Source organism: Scardinius erythrophthalmus, assembly GCF_964197995.2.
Source record: "Scardinius erythrophthalmus genome assembly, chromosome: 8".
Taxonomy (NCBI): domain Eukaryota; kingdom Metazoa; phylum Chordata; class Actinopteri; order Cypriniformes; family Leuciscidae; genus Scardinius; species Scardinius erythrophthalmus.
This window is the reverse complement of record NC_138228.1, coordinates 6,821,386-6,844,833: the sequence shown is the minus strand read 5'-3', so window position 1 is coordinate 6,844,833 and position 23,448 is coordinate 6,821,386. Positions and strand designations below refer to the sequence as shown.

Sequence of the window (23,448 nt, the reverse complement as noted above, 5' to 3'; positions counted from 1 at the left end):
CTGAAGACCACGCCCACCAAGGGGGAAAACAATCCAACCGTCTCCATTGACTTTGCATTGCGAGAGGCTGCCTCCTTGTCATTTCTTGCTTCTAACAAAAGACAGAATAATGCCTAAAAGCTGCTATGTGACAATGTGTACAGCAAACAAGCTAAGAAACCCAGAATTAAGTTTTCATAAGCTGTCGACTCCAAAAAACGAGCGTTTGAGGACATAAAAGTGGATACAGGCTGGAACGAATGGGTAAATTGTGGGATCCTGACACTCAGTATGCACTAAAAATACACCACGTGTGCAGTAAGTTAAACATTTGGTCACTGGTGAGTCAAATATCCAAATGTCAGTTTTGTAAATTATATTTCTGTAAGATAAACTATCCTGCGTTGCCGATTACGGTCTCCTCCAGCGGGCGTACGCTAGTTCTCAGAGTAATGAGACACGTGACGCTCTGTCTCAACTGCCTGTATCCACTTTTATGTCCTAAACACTCGTTTTTTGGGGTCGAGAGCTAATAAAAACTTATTTCTGGGTTTTTAGCTTGTTTGCTGTACACCTTGTCACACAGCAGCTTTTAGGCATTTAAGAAATGACAAGGAGGCAGCCTCTCGCAATGCAAAGTCAATGGAGACGGTTGGATTGTTTTCCCCCCCGGTGTGGGCGTGGCCTAAATGCGCTCTGTCTTGCAGTCAACTGTAAGAAGTGGGTGGGATTTAAGCAGACAAAATGATTGGAGAAGTTCAACGTAGATCACCAGAGAAAAGTTAGTCGAAGATCAAGTTATGGTGTAAAAAAAAGTAAAAAAAAAAAAAAGTCATGCCAAATTAAATGCCTTATCCATCCATATTCAGAACTGGAAATGAAAAAGTCGGTGGACAGCAGCATTAGTTAAACCAGCTTTTCGGTAAAGTAAAACCTTTAGTAGATTGTTGGATGTAGATAATTGGACTTGTAGATAATTGCAATTTTTTGTCCTTCAAAATAAGAGATCTTTTGTATTTACAGGGTTTAATTACCCAGTGATATCAGGTAAACTAATGTTATTTTAGTATTATTTATATACTTCTATAGTGTTTAATATTTTGAATTCACTTTTATTTTTATATTTTCAGTTTTAGTGCTTCAACTTAAACATTTTATTTCAGTTAGCTGCCAAGACAATTTTAGTTTTTCATCCAGTATTTATATATTTTATTTCAGCTTTATTTCAATAAACAAAAATATCTGTATATTATTAGTAAATGTTAGCAACACTGTGCTAAACACACAAAGCAGTGAAATTCAGAAGACATGTCCATAGAATTAAGTTAATGTGGTCCAGTTTATTTAAGGCATCTACATCAATACATGAAGTTGCCCCATGAAAGGATGAAACAAACTGTTAACAATATAAAGAGCAATGCTATTTTGGCATTTATTTATCTATCAGTTTTCCAGCCAGATAACAAATCAGGATCAAGGATTAGAGGAACTAACACTGTAGTGACATAAATAACAGATCAGCAGTCTCCACAAGAGAAATGTCAAAGCGCAAAAGTGACAAAAAATACTTCCATAATGTACATGAGGCTATGGGCAGGAACAGGAATGACACGGACATAGAGGGAACTTTGGAAAGACTCCGCTTCTACAACGTTTGGTGTCTGAGCCGGGCCGTTACGTAAAAGTAGAAGACCAGTGAGATCCTCAGTTTGTGTTCATCAAGTCCTACATTCTGGGAAAACAGACATACTGTATACTTTCATTCACATAAAACATGACCCAAACAAAACAAAAAATGGATTCAGAGAAACACCTTCATGCTTTAAAGGGAAAGAACGCAGTGTTATTTCAAACTTCAAGAAATTAAACCAATAACGACATGTCAATAAAAAATACAGTTCCTGTAACATATCCAACAGATAAGGTCATGAATATGTTCTTTCATTAATCAATACATTTTTGTTAAAAAACAAGGATAAAAGGAATTAAATGTGCTTTAAAACATGATTGTTTCAGCTGTTTAGTGTCCAAATAATAATCGGAATAATAATGTTATCAACATCATTATTTTAAGGACACAGTGTGCTGTAGTGGTTTGAGCACTGGACCCTGGACACAAAAATCAGGAGAATATCATCACTTCTGAATGTTTATGGAAGCTCGTTTCTGCCACTGAATAAAAAAAAAGGTAAATGGTGACTTTTTTTCTCTCGCAATTGCTAGTTTATATCCCACAATTCTGACTATATAACTTACAATTGTGAATTTATATCACGCAACTGACTTTAAAACTCGCAATTGAGGGTTTATATTACACAATTCTGAGAAAAAAGGCAGAATTGCAAGATGTACCTTCATTTTTTTATTCTGTGATGGAAACAATCTTCCATATATGTCATATTTGATTTTCTTTTCTCTCATTTTGATGCGTCCAGGTTATCACCTTTCCTTTCATTACACAATTGGCTACAGGAATTCGAGATTAAATTTGGATCCCAGAGCTCATCATGTGGCTACACACACACAAAAGAGAAAGGTCTGGTCTAACTGAGAGTCTGACGTAGGTGCTTTCACACAGACGTTCATATGACGTACTCTACACAGTTCGGTAGGATCACCCCAGAGCTGAGAAAATTCCAGGTTTCCCTTATTCTATCCAGTGATTAAACGCTCTATTATAGATGTCAAGATCTTACAAGTGTACAAATATACATTCAGTAAAATATCAAAATAGAAACTGTGCTTCGATAACAGACAGCGAACACGGATAAGATAATCATCTCTCATCGTCCGGGCTTTATGATTGTACCTTAAAAGCGGCCTGCAGCCTTGAAGGTCAGAGCTCAAAGATCAGGGCAACAGTTACACGTATGCTGCATTTGGGTGGGGGGAAAACTATTTTGGCTTAGGTTGTGTCTCACGTCTAACCAAATTCCTCAACACTTTTTTTTTTTTAATCAAAATCAGAAACTTTAAAGGGCTTAAGTCACTAGTCGGAGGTCTTGGCCTTTGTTTGATAGTTTGGACTTAGATCCTCTGCCTCCACACAGTTACCCACAGTTTGTGCGGAGGAAAGATGTGGAAATGCCTAGTCGTGTCCAAGGAGAGACACTTGGTCCTGGATTTTTCCACCGAGGAGTCTTTTGGTCCGTACGAGCAGACTGGGAAGGAGGAGGAGAGTGGAATGGCTGGCAACTAGGAGAGCGCTTGTGTGCGGTCATAGTCCAGAATCAGGCCTTTGATGTGAGATAGTTTCTGATGGAGATACTCGCAGCGTTTCTTTTCTTCCCGGTAGCCCGGAAACTTCTACAGGGACAGAGAAGATCATAAACGCGTTGAAAATCAATATCGATACTTTAGGGGCTTTCGCGCTGGGTATCAAAAATGCACTACATATGATGTTCAGGTTTCATATAGACCCAGAATACAAAGGCAGAAACGGTCCAGTAATGTTATTAACTGAGAATAGTCAAATCTCAAACATTTAAAAAAAAAAAAAAAAATTAACATTTAAAAAGTTGCCTTGGCAGCTAACTGAAATAAAATAAGTTGGAAGTACTTAAATTACTAAAACTGAAATTAAAATATATTAAAGCTAATTAGAATTATTATTATTTTTTAAACATTAAAATGACAAAAGCACAACAAAATAAAATATAAACATAATAGCTAATTAAAAATATTAATAAATACTATAATAGCAGTATATATGATAACACTGAAAAGTGAGTGGGATTTTAAGAATTTATATTAGAATATTAAAACAAGGCTCACAGTTAAGTTAGTATATTTAAACCTAACTCTAGTTTGGACAGTCCCTAACATATTAAATATGCAGTTATGGGAGTTCAACGTGCTTTTCAAACACAATCCAATTCTCTTACCTTCTTATACTTCCTATACTTCTCCATTATTTGATCTTCCATTATCTAGAATAATAAAAATCAAACATATTAATCTAAAATAACCTCTGACATCATGCATTATGCAACTGTTATATAAAGTTTGCCAAGGAATTATCTTGCAAAACACGGACACATGCTTCCACGAGTAACTTTTAAAACAGGGCATTAAAGTTGCATTAAAAATGGACAGTACTGTTCAAAAGTTTGGGGTTGGTAAGATTTTTTATGCTTTTGAAAGAAGTCTCATCATAATGTGCATTTATTGTTCGAAAACACAGCAAAACAGTAATATAGTAAAATATTAAATAACGGTTTTCTATGATAATATCATTTAAAATGTGATGCAAAGCTACATTACTCTAGTCTTCAGTGTCACATGATCCTTCAGAAATCATTCTAATATGCAAGTTTGATGCTTAATAAATATTTCTTATTGTTATCATACATGCAAAAAAAAAAAAAAATTCATGACTGTCTAATGAATAGATAATCAGTTTTTGTAATATTGTCTTTACTGTTACTTTTGATCAATTCAATGTATCCTTGTTGAATTAAAGTATTAATTTCTTTCAAAAAAAGAATAATAATACTGACACCAAACATTTGAACGGTAGTGTATATGATGTATTCTTCCATACCTTATACTCCTGTGTCCCAGGAGACAGTGTCTTTATCTTAGAGCCCAGCTGCACAAAGATCTCCGTGACTTTCCCTATGCGTTCATGAAGGTCTCTGTACTCGTCGTATTCGGCACAGAAATCCTCTTTGTACCTCTGTCGCTGATCAGAGTCTGTAATAGTGTTGTATTTTCTGAAAAGAAAAGTTCCTTGAGTGAACTAAACCATTTTAACAGTGACAATAATTCAAGTCACTAGGTGAAACCAGTAGATGGCACTACATATCAAAATAAATGAGTATTCTCATTCTTAAGGCGTTTGTCTGAAATGATCAGTGCTGTTTGTGATCCTTGACAGTTAAAAAGTAAAAACATATTTTTTTTATATTTAAATACTAATCAAGCACTATAGCTTTAAATGTGCAGCACTGTTCATTGTCGATTCCTTCATTCATTTACGATGAAAATCAACAGACATGCTCCACCTGTAAATAAATACAGAAGCACAAAGCAGTTAAATAAAGCCGAAATCTGGTCTTACTTACAATAAATAGTCAGGCAGCTCATCGGGCGAGGCACGGGTGACAGGTGTGTTGGGCCGTTCGTGGTCTGCACATTAACACAGACAAGAATCATAAAAAGGCTTATATAATCTCACTACACAAACATATCAAAGCGCCATAGATATCATCCTGCCCGGGCTGATGGAGGCATTTATCAAATGTAGCGATAAGGGACGTGGAGGGCGGTCGATGCTGACAAGACGTCAGTCTCGGGCTCTGCGCATTTTACAGTGGTTCGGCCAGCTGTTAGCGAGTTAATAATCCACGCTAGCGCTAGGGAAGGGCGCAGACAAGCAGTCACCTCACACACACACACATCTGTGCATTCACACACAAACATACAGGAACATTTCCTGAATTGCTTGGCATGTCTGAACTTGTTTTGCCATCATTTCACTTGAAATGAAAGCATCTTGCATTGAGTTACTTCTGAGAGGAAGTACAGACAGGGTGTTTTGTTTTTCTTTTATGTAATTGGAGTTATGAAGCATCAAAAACATCTACTAGGGAAATGCCCTCTGAGAAACAATGACTCCATTGCCCTTATGGCAGTGCAAGTAAATATTGATCATGATCACCACAATCCCTGCTAATATCACTGCCTGGCATTGTACAATGTAACAAGCATTATCATAAACTTAGATGGATGATAAGTGATTGAATGTCGAAGGTTGCATGTTATACAAGGTTTTTTTGCAGATTCCAAAATCTCTTGGCCGATTAACAGAAGAGCTTAAAAAAGCTGTTAATAAATAATAAGATTTGTTAATTTAAATGATTAAATTCATTTTAAAATAATATTCATTTTAAAGAATAAATGTCAATAAAATCAAAGACTGAAGAATACGAAAACCCGTCCTGTGTGTTGTGTTGTGTAAATGGGCTATAATGTATTATGGTATTGATCATTATTTAACTTTCCTAGTTATACACACAAAAGTTTGGAGATGGGAAGATTTTTTTATGTTTTTTAAATATAAAACTGCATTAATTTCCTAAAAAGTAAAACAAAAAAACTGATATAGTAGTATGATTTAAAATAACACCTCTATATTTGGATACATTTTAAAATGTAATTTATTCCTGTGATGCAAAGCTGAATTTTCAGCATCATTACTCCAGTCTTAAGTGAAAGTCCATCAGAAATCATTCGAATATGCTGATTTGATGCTCAATTTCTTATTATTACTCATATTGAATTTTTTTTTATGATTATTTGATGAATAGAAAGTTAGAAAGAACAGCATTTATTTGAAATAGATTGTTTAAATAAATGATTTCTGTCACTTTTGACCAATTTAATGTATTTTCAATATAAATACCCCTAATCTTTTAGTGTAGTGTATTTAGCACTTTCTCTGCAAATAATAAATCATCCACCAACATATTGCAATATATTTACTTTTAAGCCTTTTAACCCACCATTAATATTTTCTTGGTTCTGTTTGAGGTCGGGACTGGTCTCGGCCCACGCAGGTTTTAAGCGTTCCCTCTCCTTTTCTTTATGCTTCTTGGACTTCTTCTTTTTGTGCTGGCCATTCGCTAGCTGCTGGTCAGTGCGGATTTCTGGTTCAGTTCTTGTGTGTTTGGGGCTGCTGGGAGGCTGATGTGCTGGTTCTGGCTGTTCTGGTTTGGGCAAGCTGTTGGACTCGCTGAGCTTGTGCCGCTGGTAAAGACCATCTGGGCTCTGCTGGGCTGTACTGGTCCCCCTTTGCAAACTTGTGTTTCCATGAGCGGAGGAGCTACGGCCCATGGAGGAGCTGAGATGTCCATTGGAAGGAGATTGCAAGGGCATGTTCTGGTCTAATAAACGTTGCTTTTTCGGCGTCTGACTTTCTAGATGGTCGGAAGGCACTGGGCGTTTCTGGGAGTAAAAAAAGAAGGAGACTTTCACAAAGTTTGCAGATGGAAAACAGCATGATGACTAGCAATAGTGTGGACCAGCAGCTTAATTGGCTCTTGCAAACAGCAGTGACTGAAGCGCCTCCAGCATCTCCATAAATAAAGAGCAGACGGCGCCAAGCATGATCTTCACAAGAAAAAAAAAAAAAAAAAAGAAAAGAAAAGGAGGCTCCTCTCACTCATCGCAGGTAAATCAATCACATATTCAACGACAAACCGGCGCACATAAGAACCTGCTAGTCCATTTCAGAGATTATACAACATGCAAAAGCTTTAAAATGAGAGCGACTGGGGGAAAAAAGTAGCACTTCTTTTTATAGGTGCATATTTACCATGGAGAGATTCTTGACAGGGCTGAGTTGGGATGGAGAATTCCCTGAGGTTTTGTGGAATGAATGGCTGGACTGGAAGCTTTTCAACTGGCTACTGCTGCTGCTGAGAGGCTGGAGTTTTCTGGAATATCAGAAAGTGAGACGCTGTCAAAATGTCATTCTTTGCATGCTTGCCATCAGGAAACCTTCGCTAATTAAATTCTGAAACAAATCCGTGAAACGTCCCAAGTTTAGATAAACTTCCTTGTTCCAGAAAGCTATTAAAAGGTGCAGTTATGCTTACTGAAGGACCTAAACATTTAAAGCTCAGGATCAAGGTCTAGGATTTGCTCGGGTGTTAATCAGGTTGGGTCATTCCTGAGCGGAGTGTAAAAACACTAATACTGCTGCACAGCGTTCGGATGGTCAGAGCGCCGGGGCTCGTTAGTCTAGCTTAGCATTTCCGGGTAACTGATAACATCTGCAGTGAGACTGGCAAAAGCCTCGATAATGTCCAGTGACGAGAACAATGGTGCCAGAGACATTCCTACTCTGCTGGAACTTTCCTCTGGCAATCTGCTTCCTACAGCTCCTTCCTCTTATAGAGCTGCCTTTTCATCACACGGAGGATCGTTCCTCATAAGCGCCCTGACAAACCTACTGTGTAATATATGGTCAAATATAAATCAAAAATACGTTTTACTTATAAATAATATTAAACTAATAAATAAAATGTAAAAAGATAGTAAAACAAAAGCCACTAGTTCAAAGGTTTGAGGTCAGTAAGGTTGCATTAAATTGGTCAAAAGACTTACATTGTTACAAAAGTGCTATTTTAAATAAATGCTGTTCTTTTGAAACTTGCTTTAAAAAAACGTATAAAGATTTCAAAAAAAAAAAAAAAAAACTTTTCAACATTGATAATAAGAAATGTTTCTTAAGCACCAAATCAGAATGATTTCTGAAGGATCATGTGACCCTGAATGCTGAAAAATTCAGCTTTGCATCACAGGAATAAATTACATTTGAAAATATATTAAATTATAAAATATATTAAAATTTCACAGTATTACTTCAAATAAAATGCAACCTCGGTGAGCATAAGAGACCTCTTTCAAAAACATTCTGACCACAAACTTATGCACGTTTCAGCAAACACGCCATGTTGCGCAAGTCCCATTCTGGGGATTATTGCAAGAGCATCTTGAGCTGTCCCATTACGACCCTTTGACTGGCAGAGCGCATAAAAATCGAGAGGCAGAGGTGAAGGCAGAGGAGAAACTGAAGTACACAGTCAGTTAGGCGGAGTGTTGAAAACCTCCCAAAAACACGGCTGCCAAGCTCGTATTTGGCAGGATGGCTGTCGTTTATTCCCCTATTGTTCCGGGACTGAATGCGGCTGCACAGAAGCTTTCAGCATAATTCCACTCAACAGCACAGTGAATCGCATGGCTTCCTGCTCAGACAGGCCTATTAACCACATCATCTGTGCTAAAACGCATACTTAATAGGGCCTCCAAAACACATCATCTCGGCAGACTGCGGGGGCACGGCCTGGATGACAATACTGTGCTGAACGTCAACAACACTTCTTAGTCAAAGAAAGTTGGGAAATTATACTGTTATGAAAGCTTAACATGTTTCAAAGTAGGGTTATTATCCTTACCTAAAACTATTAAATACATTTTTGTTAATTGAAATAAAGCTGAAATAAAACAAAATGTAAATATTAGATAAGAAACTTCAACTAAACTAAATTTAGTTTGCGACACTCCCATAGACTTCAAAAGGGAATTGAGGAATGTGGAAGTAATGAGTGTCGTGGAACAACCAATAGTTCCAGCATTGAACCCTATTCATTTCAGTGTTTCTCAAGCACACTCGCTGAAAAGTTGATGAAATTACTGCATTTTGTGTTACATTTTAGCGCATTAGTTGACCTCTCAGGAATCAAATTTTTATTTTGAAGTAAAAAGATAAAGTTAGACCCTTGGGGTAAGATGTAATTTTACATTTTGTTCTATAACAACTAAATAAGCAAATGTTTCTATTTATTTCCTATATTAACTCATTGGCTGATATCATCATGCACATCTAAATATGCAAAAAAATTAAAAGTAAATGCACTTTCTTAAGTTGAGCATCTTCTCCCATGTTACAATACTATCAAAACAATTAGATGTAGCTGAACACTTACATTTACATTTATGCATTTGGCAGACGCTTTTATCCAAAGCGACTTACGTTGCATTTCACATTCTTATCAGTTCTTGCTTTCCTTGGGAATCGAACCCATGACCTTGGCGTTGCAAGCGCCAACGCTCTACTAAGTTTCTCTACTAATTCTAATTTTGTACTGTAATGTAAGCATGGATCATGTAATATACACGGCACTGGATTCTCAAAATTTGAGTGTCATTCTTGATTTGTAAAAACAGTTTTCAAAAGAAAACATGTATAATGCTATACATCTAGTCAGTGTTTTTAGGTCATTGTTTTTCTGAGTGAAAAAGTCTGTTTGTTGGGTGGAAACTTTGCTAGTGTGCTAATGTAAGAATGGCCTGATTAAGTGTATTGATAGTTTACGAGCATTCTGAATGTGAAATTAAATGCTGTGCCAAGCTGAAAGTTGGTTAGAAGAACCGTGTGAAGAGTTGAGTAATGTATTGAGAATGTATAAAGTATTGAAAAATGTGTCCAAACAGTTGTGGGAGTATGCAAGACAAAAAAAAAAGGTTGGAAGTAGAGTAAAGAAAAGCAAAGATATAGTAAGTTAAAGTATGGTAGATTAGAGTCTCACTCACTAAAACGGCAATAAATATTTACAAAAAGATAAAAAATGATTTTGTAAGAACTGAGAAAATGTACCTTGCCAACACCCTTTGAATGAGTTGGCGCTCTTCCTCCACATAGCCGGGCCAGTCCTTTCGCACATGTCTGTAGAAATCATCCTTTAGAGTAAAGCTGTGATCTTTGGGATTGAGTTTAGCCACCTGAAAGGAAATATACAATAGAATTATTCTCCTAATCAGAAACTGCCCTCTGTTCCCAAATGCACTTAAGTAAACAATATTTCAAGAGTGACTTGAACCATCAAGCTTTCCTTCAGTCAGCATCTTTTTGAAGAAACATGACACTTCAGATTTTTTTGCGAGAAAGAATAATAACATACGATAGGCCTTTTAAGGACATTCTTAAATACATCCAGAGGAGACTAATTCAATTCAGACCTCGTAAATGTAAAACAGAAAGCATAAATGTACTGCAGCACAGGCCGTTTTGTAGAGCACTTCTACAAATGGGATATGAAGCCAGCTCAACCCTCTGTCAAAACATGATCCATTCTCGAAATATCATTAAGGCAGCAGGCTGATTGCTACCGCAAGCGCCGCAACCTCCCCTTGTTGACTGTGCAGGAACTCCTGAAAATAAACCCAGCAGGAAACATTCAGCAAATAAACCTACTGACAAAATCAGCCACGGCCATCTCGCCTGCCCAAATGCAATAGGGAAGCAGCTCTGGACATAAACTAGATTATCTGTACAAGCTGAGTACTGAACTGTGTTTTCTGAAGTAGGATTGATGGGAGAGATAAAAACAAAAATTGGCACTGATGCAGAATGTCACACTGACAAAGAATTTTAATTAACAACATATTACACGGGCTCCAGACTATAACTAAAACGGTCACGAAAGGGACAAACATAAAAACGTGGAACAATTTCAAATCTAGCCTCTGTTAGCGACAGTCAGGAAAACTTTGTGTGCATTCATACGCAGATGGTTAGATATCATCTTGTGGGGTGGCCTTAGTTAATTACATTTGCAGTAAGTGTTTCCTGCATGTAATAATGAACAGTGCAATTCATGATTTTTTGATTTGTGATTTCTTATGAACTGGTTCTTTTTATTGAGTCAAGTCAAAATTATTCATCAAACAATCTTGAACAAGCTTATGAGTTAACGGTTTCAATCAAATCACCAAATCAGAATATTAGAATGATTTCTGAAGGATCATGTGACAGTGAAGACTGGAGTAATGATGCTGAAAATTCAGCTTTGCCACAAAATAAATAAATAACATTTCAAATATATTAAAATAGAAAATAAAGCAATAAGTCCCGCGAAGCCGTGATTTATAGTGAAGTTAGAACAGCTAAGGGGTGTTGTTAGGCACCACAAGGAGTGGAGTAACCGTTATAAAACGGTTATTCCATAAAAATATTCATTTTATTCATAAAATAAACACCAGAAACAAAAATGAACATTATAACAGATTTATTCCTCCGCCAAGCAATGTAGTTCCAAAGAGGTTGGCAAGCAACACATACAGAAACAAAGAATCACAGTTGCGCATCAATACTAATGTAATGCGGTCACAGGTGTGTGTTTGTTGAGTAATTTACAACGGCTTCGAACGCGGCTCAACCAATCAGAATCAAGGACTGGAACTATCCGTTTTATAACAGTCATTTTAAACCGTAATATTTCACAATACTGTTTTTACTATATTTTTGATCGAGCAAATGCAATCTTGGTGAGCATAAGAGACTTTTCAAAAACCCCTGACTTTTGAAATGTAATGCAAATTAATGACAAGTAATTGAAGCAGAAATATTCTTTTAAAACAGAGTGATATTTATATATGGCACAAGTACAATCACTAGAGTGAGAGCATCAAATTAAAACTAATTCATACTAAAAAGCACAATAATACGAAAACATATTTTTCCATTTATGTATATTATAAATATTGCCGTGCACTTGTGTTTTACCTCATCCAGCACAGCGCTCAAGTCGGCCTTGTCTTTGGGGCTGGCTTTCTCCCTCTCCAGCCAGAGCAGTAGTTCTGGCTTGCTGTAGGGCTTTAAGGCCAGAATGTGAATGACACGTTCCTTCAAGGGCCTATGGGCCACCAAGCTGGGTGCACCACTCCTCTTGTTGCTGGGTGAATGTCTATTAATGTTGTCAGAGCTTGTAGGCAGGCCTTGTTTCTTCTTAATCACAGGTTTACCTGAGGGAAGAACAAAAAACGGTAACACTTTATTTTTACTTACTTACCATAGTAATAACACTAAATTATTCATAATTACATGCAACTAATCCTCAACCAAACCCTAACCCTATAGTAAGATTTTGTAGTTGCTTAATATTACTCAGTACTTAAATATATAATTACACTGTAACAATGACACCTTAAAATAAAATGTAACCCAAAAAAAAAAAAAAACACCAAGAGGACACTAATGTTTTTCAATACTATTACTTAGTCTGTAAAACAAAAAATGTACCTTATGTTCGGTGCTGGGTAAGAACTTAAATTATGGAAACTAGACTTAAGGCTGCACGATATATGACATTTATAGAAATATCGCAAATGTACATATCGCAATATGCATATTGCAATGGCTCATGATAACTGAATGGTTTTAAAACTTCAAAAGATTACGAGAAGTCTAAGTTTTAGGCCGATGCAGACAGCAGAGAACAGACAAGACACTGTTACATACATGTGACATGCTTAATGTTATTAGGCGCCATAAGCAAAGTACTCACGCGCACAGGAAGCCGCCTCTCAGACAGAATATAATCTGATTTCAGTTCTCTTCCGCATCTTATATGGCCAAATACACACAAATTTATCTCAAAATGCCCACCTAGGTTAGCCTGGCTCCGCCCTCCTACGTACTTCCGCTCAATTTCATTTTCCTTCAGTACTACGTCTGGGACTGCTGTATATTCTTAGGTTTCCAGAAACAAATTTTTTGTAGGACCAATCAGCGAATAGAGGGAGTGGCTGAGAACGATGACATTGATGTGATCACACATATGACTAGCGTCGGCCAATAGTGAGCCTACGTGTGACGTACAACACACAGACGCGCTGCTTTATCAAGACTCGAGGAACAGAGAGAAGGAAATGAATAGTGGAATAAAGTCGTTTTTTTTTTTTTTTTTTTCGCACAAAAAGTATTCTCGTCGCTTTATAAACTTTATAAAAGACAGACATCTTATTCTAAACATAATCCTCTGATCGTTCGGACGACCACACGTTAGCGATTGGCTATGGCAGATCCTGAGTGACTCTGGGCAGATCCAATAGTTTTGAACTTTAACAGAGAACCCGCCTACAAGGAAGTAAACGTTTCTCAATGGAGCGAGGCCAGACTCCCTGTACAAATGAAATGTACGAGAGTCCAGGCTACACCTAGGTGACTATTCACGTAAACACAGTCAGTTATATCTTAAGTGGAGAAAACAGTTGAGAAAGAAAGCACGCATGTAACTATACTGGATCCGTGCAGCTCTTAAAGTGACAGCAGCCTAATAAACCCGCTTCCGCCTGTATGCTTAATGTTAATCAAACAACATTAGAGAAGATCACTACCTGGTCCTGACGGAATAACTTTTGAAGCTTTGATAAGAATCAGTGTGTATTTAATACATACAGTGAAGATTAAGCAGTGTTTTATTTTTACATTTATTTCTGTTGTTAAATAAACCTGAAGTAAATGACACTTGCTTTTTATGTAATGCTACAGTAAAACACTGCTGTTCACTTTCAGAAGTTGTAGGGATGCTTTCTTCTCACAAAAATAATGTGAAACATGTATGCTGGTAATTTCATTTTCAGTTTTCAAATATATTTAAATATAATTTACATTTATTTTACACACTTAAAGCATTACCGCATCACATATCAAGTATCGCATTATTGAACGAGTTATCGCAGATTGCATTTTTCTTCAATATCGTCCAGCCCTAAGTGGAATATATTTTCTTTCTCTTTGTATTTTTTTACATCAATATAGTACAAGACTTTCCTGCTTAAATCTAAGTGAAAACAAGTTAGGTCAAAAGTAATCCAAAAGTAGTCTGTTTACATTACCTAAAAGTGCAATAAATAATGTTACAAACTATCATTTTTTTCATGTAATTTGCAATCAATCAGTGGACTACAATTTGTAAGTATTGCTTATATTATTCCTTAATGCATTTAAAACAAGCTCAGAATCTAAGACTTAAAAAAGTGACATAAAACGGGCTGAGAGATTATTTCTTAACCCGACTGCCTCTTTAGCACTGAAAATAAACCGAGAGCTCTGCAAATAGCACAGAACTTCTGGGGCCACTCAAATCCCAAAGCTCTCGTTACGCAAAACAAAACCGAGCCGCCCTGAGGTGAAATTAGACACACACATAACGGAGAAGGAGTGAGCGGCGGCGCCGTGACAAATGACTGTCGCACATACAGTAGTGTAAACAGCAAGCGTTGGACCACTTTAGGAAATACAGCTTTGAGTAAACATTACGGCCCCCGTAGCACTCGTATGACCCATTCTCCTGATGTGCACTCTGAATCAGGCGGGCCGTAGAGTGTGAAAGAGAGCCGACGGTAAACGTTGCTCTCTCCAGCGCAAATATCTAAGCTGTGGAAACGGAAGCACCTAAAATAGAGCAGTTTTTTTCTGCTTTCCATCTTCCCACCAGTGTGCTAATTCACCTGGAGCCAGCAGGACACAGGAGTGCTAATAGATATCAAGCATACCTAATCTTATTAGAAGTTTAAGCTGTACTTTGAAGGTTGCAATAGGACAAAGTGAAGCATAAGCTGTTCATACAGTGACTGCTATGCTTCTGTGCGCATCCAGTTTTACATAACGTTCATGCGTCCATTTATACTGCTTTAGGGCTTTATTATCGCCGCAGAAACGATTAGCTGTTGTCTTGCGAGTTGAAATCAGAATGGACTGGGTTGAATCAAATTCATTTTACGTTAAGTCATTTTAAGCAATCCTCACATTAACTTGAAGGGAAAGTTTATCTAAAAATGCACTGTCTGTTATCATTTATTCACCCTCATGTTGTTACAAACCTGTATGACTTTCTTGCTTCTTTGGAGCACAAAATAAAATATTTGTAGAATGTCGGTAGCTATTCAGTTTTGGTGACTATTGACATTTCTCAAATTTTCTTCTGTGTTCTGCAGAAGAAAAAGTCATACAGGTTTGGTAACAAGAAGTTAAGGTGGTGAAAAAAATGATGACAGAATGAAAAAAAATTTGGTCAAAAATCTCTTTAAGCCTTCAAAACGAACTCAACACCAAACCCTAACCCTATAGTAAGTACATGTAATTAAATTACTCAGTACTTAAATGTATCATCTCACTGTAATACAGACACCTTATTATAAAGTGCAACCAATTTTGTTCTGCTATCGCACATGCTGGCACATTTCATTATACTTAAAAGAGCTGTTTTCACATTTCAACAGTTGTATTAACTACATGATGTATTGGGATAACCATGGAGCTGAGGGAACAATGACTCTATTTATGAGGAATGTTTGACTGTTACAGAGTCCAACATGCTGACAAACAAGAGAGAGAAAAAACACAAAGTACTGAATTCCTCTTGACGCCTAAACATGTTGCGCTTTCTATCTGCAAAAGCATGCAAAATACTTAACCGTGTTTTTTTTGTTGTTGTTTTTTTGTAATACTGTATGAACTGTAGACAGATGTCACAAAACTCCAACATCAGACAATCAAATCTAGCCTTACAGGCAATCTCATCAAATCAAATTCCAAAATCAAATTGTTTTACCTCACAAAGCCCAGTATTCACTTGTTTAATCATGCCTGCATGCTCAAGTATGCCACAACAGTGAAACATAGATAAAGGTGCTTATAGTGTAAAGCTAGTTTGGCAGATATTATCGGCCGATATATTGGCTGACAAGTTTTTCTGTTTGGTTGATAAAGACTTTTATTTTGACAGCGCTGAGAACCATTTGAAACCCTGCTCTTTAAGATATCAGCATTGGCCTTCAAAAAAATCCATATCGGTTTACCACTAATGACAACTGCACTCGTCCTGATCGCTTAATGAATGAGAACTAACATCATCAAACAGCAAGTACATACTAAATGTTTGATGATGTTCTTCTGCACGCTTCACACCAGCATCCAAAATCTGAGCGACCTTAATAAGCTATTTATAATTAAACATCCGCTGAAATACCTGCCATACATTTGAAAGCATCTGCCAACTATGAGAACTATGATGGCAAAGCAGTCTTTAGAAGATACAGTAAGTGTACCATTACTTTACCACAGAAATACAGTGTATCGCCGCAAGAGGTTTCTGCGCTCGACTACAGAGATGGGAAAAAAAGTTGGAGGCCGTTTTATTTTCGTTTCAGCCAAACAAATGTATCTGCCAGGCACTAAATTGTACAAGGACATGGCTCCATTTCCACCGCCATATGCATTTGGAGCTGGTTAAAAATATGCATGGCGACAGTATTGCTTTTTGTCTGTGGTGGAATAAAAAGCCAAAGCAAATACTATAAACTCAGTCGCAATATGAATGAACCAAACACACCTATTATTTGAAATCTGAATGGTGCAACATCAAATCATCCCACTTTGGTCCTCCCATAATGTCCGTCCCTAAATTATATCCTCAGCAAGCAGTGCAGCCCAAATGTGTTTACATTACAAGGGAAATTGAGACACATACTGACAAAAAAAAAAAAGATTCTGCAGGGCTTTGTTTGGAAGGGCACTATTTGCATTTCACAGTGAACGCGATTCAGTGCTTTTAATTGCCTTGAATCAAACATACTTTATTTTCCCCAACCACTCCATCACGCATCAACCTTTTTTAGATACGAGAGGCCAGAACGACACGTGTCCTTCTCTCTAGTCGTCGCTTGGGGAATTGCAGACTTTGCTTCAGAGAGAGACCCCATGTATAATTCAGTATTTCTGCAGATGAAAACCTAATTGATCCCCAGCCATGGTAATTAAAAGCCTGGGCTAAACTTCATCCACCCAGCTTGAGACTTGTTAGTGCATACTTCTGGCAGTCTCAATCAGATTAATGGAACAGGTCTGTGGCTTCATGCCTGTGTCATCTGCAGATAAACGCTTGAGAAGGAGGTATTGGGGGAGGGGAAACACATCTTACACGCCTCGACTGATACACAACCATCCCCTGATCAAAAACTCTCTGGTTTATCAATCATATGAACATAATTAACGATACTACTAGGGTAGGATTACTTGCTTTTGGATGAAATAAATGTGTTATTTGATTTGATTTATATGAGAGATGATTATGTTTGAATATGGAGTGGTCCTTTGTGTGTGTATGAGCTGGATTCTTACTTGGACGTGTGGATCCAGGTTTGATCTCGATGGCTGAGCGACTCAAGATGTCTTTTTCCACTTGAGACATGCGCTCGCGGGTCATCTGGTAGGAATCGTCGGTGGCACACACCGTGATTTTGTCTTGAATACTGCCCTGACCTTCCAGATGATCCCTGCCATCTCTAAAAGGAAATACACAGTGAGTTAAATGATCAAGCTGGAAAATATACATTTGTTGAAATTCCAGGGAATTATCAAAATTATTGAAATTACAAACAATTAATGGATGTTTCTTACTATATGTCATGTTTTTTTAAGAATATTTATGAATTTATGCATGTCATGGAGACGTGGCTATAGAGCTTGTTTGAGGAAAAATTATATAAATATTAAATGTATTTATTTATTAATTTCAAGTAAACCTATGAGTTATATTAAAATTCTTATTTCTGAATACATAAACATTGTTTTAAATTCTATATATTTTATTAAAATATTTGACTAATATACTGTATATATATATATATATATATATATATATATATATATATATATTATATATATATATATATATATATATATATATATATATATATATATATATATATATATATATATATATATATATATATATATATATATATATATATATATATATATACACACACACACACACACACTTACATATACACACGCAAACACACTTTTCAGGATTCTTTAATGCATAGAGTAAAAAAAAAACAGCATTTATATGTTGCTAAAAATAGGTATTTTAAAATGGTATATTCATAGCAGGGGCTAGTACTGATAATCTGCAAGAAAAAAAAATTATTGTTGAAGCATACCATTAAAAAAATTTTTTAAGTACATATATATCACAAGTAATTAAAAAATACTTGCAAATGGCATGCAAGCCAACTTCTGATTTGGAAGGTTTGTTTGTGTAATAACGTTAACAGCATTGTGAATAAAAAAGGCTGAATCAAAATCAGCGTGAAAATTTCACCGAAACTTCCTTAAAAGCTCAGAGCATCAACCTGTTATGAGAAGACTGACAAGTTTAATTCCTCTCTCCACATTTGTAAGTTTTACAGCTGCTCCCTTTGTCCACAAAGCAGCCGGAAAGTCAGTGACTAATTTATGACTAATGGTCTTAACCGGTTTTTGTGGAATTGCTTTGCATCCTCTTTCCCACAAACCTATGAAATGCTATTCTTCAGCGAGACAAGTGGAGTATTGTGAGACTACAAGTCTCCTTTGAGCGGAGAGCGAACAGATCAGTGCCACCCCGATCAAGAGCAGCAACTTCACAACCGACCGTGACGCCAAATACTGTAATGGAACTTGGGTTCAAAGTTCAAAGTAAATATTGATCCTAACAAACAACCACCAACAACACTCAATGCTCAGATTTATTCAAGACACACAGTAACTAATGGCAGTAATAGGAGTATACATTACTACTTTTATTATTGCATTAAGTAATTAAGAAGAGTTAAGAGTTTGTGAATATCAGTGAATAATGACTCAAATTTCATTCTTTCCCCATTAGTCCTATTGTATTTGTATTGTATGAATTATTTATTAAATAATCCATTCATTATTTATGGTGCTTTTTCCCCTTCTCTTTTTGGAGCTTGACAGTTCCCGGTCAGTATGAACTGTCACTATGTGTTCCACTGAGAAAATAACAGCATGTTATTTTTATACTGTTTTACAGGGGTCATGACATGGACTTTTCTTTTTCTTTAAAGGTCCCGTTCTTCGTGATCCCATGTTTCAAACTTTAGTTAGTGTGTAATTTTGTTGTTAGAGTATAAATAATATCTGTAAAATTATAAAGCTCAAAGTTCAATGCCAAGCGAGATATTTTATTTAACAGAAGTTGACTACAAAAAACGGCTCGTTTGGACTACATCCCTCTACTTCCTTCTTTAATGACGTCATTAAAACCGTTTTTTGACTAACCTCCGCCCACAGGAATGCTCCCTCAACTCTACCGAAATTCGCTTTTGTACTTGCACACTTCTTATAACTTACTGTGTTTCTGATGTAAAACTGACGCTTCATCTTTTGTGTGATGTACAATAAACTTTATTAAACTCATCAGTATATGTTTGATCATCATTCAGACAGCAGACTTGTAGGCTATTAATAAATAATGGATACATACAAGCAGATGACAAATACGTTATAATAACCGTAATTAAACTACTAAACTATACCTGTTTCATCTCTATACAGCACTCTGACTCTGTAGGCATTATTGTCCGACTCGAACTGAACACCGTTACTGAGAGTTTCTGATATTATCATCATTCCGTGAGATGAAATTGTCCTGAGAGACTGAGCGCGAGCTCATGAAGCTCCGCCCCCTGTGCCGTCCAGCAGCAGCTTATTTGCATTTAAAGGGCACACACTAAAACAACGCGTTTTTCTGAGCCCCAAAAAATGACAATTTAAACATGCTGTAAAAATGATCTGTTGGGTATTTTGAGCTGAAACTTCACATACACACTCTGGGGACATCAGAGACTTATTTTACATCTTGTAAAAAGGGGCATAATACGGGACCTTTAATGTGTTCTTTGAGGTTCACTTATGTTAATAATGTTTTTTGCACACACAAAAGAAAATACATATATGGAAAAATTATTATTTTCGACTCTTTTAAGACTCAATCACTGTTCTGATTGACTGATGTCATTGCATAGGAAACACCTTCAACTTTCAAGTGTTTTGAAAACATTATCCATATAAAACCATAATTTACAGACAAAGCATTATGAAATCATTTACTTTACATTTACTGTCAGATTAAATACGGCTAACTGCTTCATCTTTCAACAAAAGATTCTTCTGTGTCTCGTTAACAAAACAAAATGCTCCGAACAAACATAATCCTCCGATATGATTTGGGACGCCATTTAAATAAACCACCCACTTTTTTCCGACGCTGGGATTCTTCTAAAGTCTGTACAGAGACGCAAATGAGCCGTTTAAACTGGATGCATTAAAGAGGAAAAAATGTCACCCTTTCATTTGTCCTGTCAACAGACTCAAGTACATGGAGTACATCAGAATCTGAACGCACATCTGTATACTTTATCAGTGTAGACAGTGTCAGTGATTATAATGAGTTCTATATGTTTTTGACGAGTATGTATATGTGCGAAGATGTATAATTATTCACAGATCCCGCAATATCAAAACAAGCTGTTTTTGGAGCTTTATTAAATAAATGCTTTGTTTATAATGAGCAGGACGTTTTAACCTATGAAACTTGCAGAATGTTTTACTGGTACGAGGACTTCTTATATGTACAAATATCAAGGCAAATTTGATTTCTCAGGTCAAATTTTTCTCATGACCCCTTTAATAATATTATATTATATTATATTATATTATATTATATTATATTATATTATATTATATTATATCATATTATATTATATTATATTATATTATATTATATTATATTATATTATATTATATTATACGTTTGTTTGTGAAGTGTTTTCCCTTATTTGATTAAGTTTTACATCAGTGTCTTACCCAGAAACATACTGGTGAATACAGTCAAAGCTGGCCTGAGGTTTGTCTTTACTGTCACTGGACAGATAGAAGGAGAAGACGCGGAAAGCATCAGGAGAATCCGAGGAAGCAGGAATCTTGATATACTGTTAGATGAAAAGAAAAACAAAGACATTTCAGACCTGTGTCAATAACGTTTAATTCAATTCTAAATATACATTTATTAAAAGGTATTCCTAAATCATGCCCCTTATATACATGCACACAAACAGTGTGATTATGTGAAACGGATAGTTTTTCATACCCCCATGCTTCAGAATGCCTATTTTAAGCAATGGAAATACCCTTCCAGAACAGATAATGCCAAGAAGATTTAACTTTCATTATATTATACATCCATACATAAAAAAAAAGGAATTCCTTGCCTTTCCAAACACACTGGCTTTTGTTTAATCGAGAAAAGCTCTAGCTCAATGCACTTAATAAAAACAAAGCTTTTTGGAAAAAACATCTTTCATTCAATAAACCAATCAAATGAGCTCCTCTTACGACTCACCAAAACACAGTATTCAACTTGTACATAAAACGTTGCATGTCCTCATTAAGCAATTAAGTTATTACAGTACTTTCATAGAAAAGGTAGGCCTACTTGCTGTACCAAAACCTATTTCATGGCGGGATGATTTGTCCTTGGCTATTTCTAAAAAAAGACTCATATTTGCTAATTATATGAGCTTAACGTGGGTTTGTAACAAACGTCCTACTGCACAACACAGTCGCTAAACATGGTTATAGTAAAAACTTCTACAGAAACTTTGGATGTTTCCTACATCTCTGCAAACAAATGGTAGTTTTATACTTTAGTACAGTAAAAAAAAAAAATTGCATAGAGCACCTTGAATGCGAGTTTTTCATATGTTCTTGTTTTGTAATGAACATGGTTTTTTTTTGTTCTTTTTTTAAGGCATGAATAAGCAAACGAGCCAAAGAAACCTTTATATTTTTCAACAGAGTATGTGCTATTTGCTCAGCTTTAATAAATGGTAGGATGCCAAAAACAGCGAACGCAAACAGAGCTAAAAATAAACTTAAAGACAGGCAACCTACTTAAACTATTGTCTATTTATCAATGCAGCATTATTAGTTATAATTGGAAAAAAGGTATTTTCTTTCCTAGTTGTCAACAGTAAGCTACAACCTCTTCAGTGCTATAAAACCTTTCAGCAAAACTGTGCTTTGATAGGTTCTGACTTATTCATGCCAGATCGACTGCAGCTCTGAGTTTGTGTTCTGAGGCAACGCAAGGGTCACGGCTCAGTAACTGAGTCGGTTACATAATACTCGCAGTCATCTGAGGGCGACCAAAACAAATGCAGCCCTGAACAAGTAACATCGGCAGCGTGACCTCACTACCTGTTTAAAGTCCTGTGAAAAGGAATCAATAAGATTCTGGCCAACTCTACATGCACAAAGCCAAAGAAGCAGTGCTTCAAGACTGCCAAACACATGGTGAGGGAGCGGTGTAAGCGACACACTGCGAGTCTGAGCAAAAGCGGTTCGTACAATCGACCTCGCGGCACTCAACTCGCCTTCATCCGGCGGCTTCTATACTATATAACTTAAGGCTTTAGGCAGGCTATTTCTGATATTAAAAGACAAGCCGTATTCTTCGGGGAGGCCTAGAAACCTACTTTCACTAATACAGAAAGGCAATTCAAAATACAAACTCATTAAGTAACAGGTATTGCGGTGTCATTAAAAACAGCTTTTCCTTTCAAACAGCCTCCAGCAGATAATGATGATGGATGTTTTAGTTGAGGCAGCGTCCTAGATTTGAGGGAAATGGATGGGTAGTGTCCGCATAATTTAAATACTTTATTTTTGTTCGGGAGGCAGCAGTCTATCATTTGTGCTCAAACGTGTCCAAAAGTGAGGTGGCAAATGATTATGGACACAAAAAGTCACCTAAATCATTTAAAAGAGTTTTCAGGTGTGTGATTTTCCATAAATGAAATGGCAGGGAATAACAAGGCACCTTTAAAATCCCAGTCAAATGGAGCCACAGGGTATGTTCAAATATGCAGGGTTATGCTGTGCGAGCAAGTTTGGTTAAAGACTGGTTTAAAGAATGCATCAATGTCCTAGGGCATGAAAGCTCTCAAAAAAAGCATAGTACAACCTTTGTCCACAGAGAATGAACAATTTTCCCACCAGTGATCAAAACTCACAAATCAAAATCTACAACTTCTACTTCTACAGCAAGAAATGGGCCAAACAACCACAAACAAAACTTCACAAACTACAAACTTCCCTACTATATATAAGGCGAAAAACAGTATGTGACAATATAAGAATGTCTGGATTCACAGTAAGAGTAGGCAAAAAGTACATGGATGACCTCCTACTTCCGGCGAGATTCTGAAGTGCGCATACGATGGACACTTTACTATCCCATGAGGCCATGGGAGAGGATTTGTGAA

At 36.5% G+C, this 23,448-nt stretch overlaps 1 protein-coding gene across 1 annotated transcript in view; it reads right to left on the bottom strand.

Moving 5' to 3' along the window:
- Positions 1 to 1,296: 1,296 nt before the first annotated feature.
- Positions 1,297 to 23,448, bottom strand: part of LOC308695000 (RNA polymerase II elongation factor ELL) — a 44,022-nt gene continuing 21,870 nt past the window's right edge. The window contains exons 3-12 of the mRNA XM_081372887.1: positions 20,990 to 21,114; positions 17,453 to 17,616; positions 12,053 to 12,291; positions 10,145 to 10,269; positions 7,298 to 7,418; positions 6,486 to 6,927; positions 5,046 to 5,109; positions 4,523 to 4,694; positions 3,864 to 3,908; positions 1,297 to 3,285 (exon numbers count right to left, since the gene is read on the bottom strand). Coding sequence (XP_081229013.1) covers positions 3,175 to 3,285; positions 3,864 to 3,908; positions 4,523 to 4,694; positions 5,046 to 5,109; positions 6,486 to 6,927; positions 7,298 to 7,418; positions 10,145 to 10,269; positions 12,053 to 12,291; positions 17,453 to 17,616; positions 20,990 to 21,114 — 1,608 coding nt within the window. The 3' untranslated portion in view covers positions 1,297 to 3,174. The remainder of the gene's footprint in view (positions 3,286 to 3,863; positions 3,909 to 4,522; positions 4,695 to 5,045; positions 5,110 to 6,485; positions 6,928 to 7,297; positions 7,419 to 10,144; positions 10,270 to 12,052; positions 12,292 to 17,452; positions 17,617 to 20,989; positions 21,115 to 23,448) is intronic.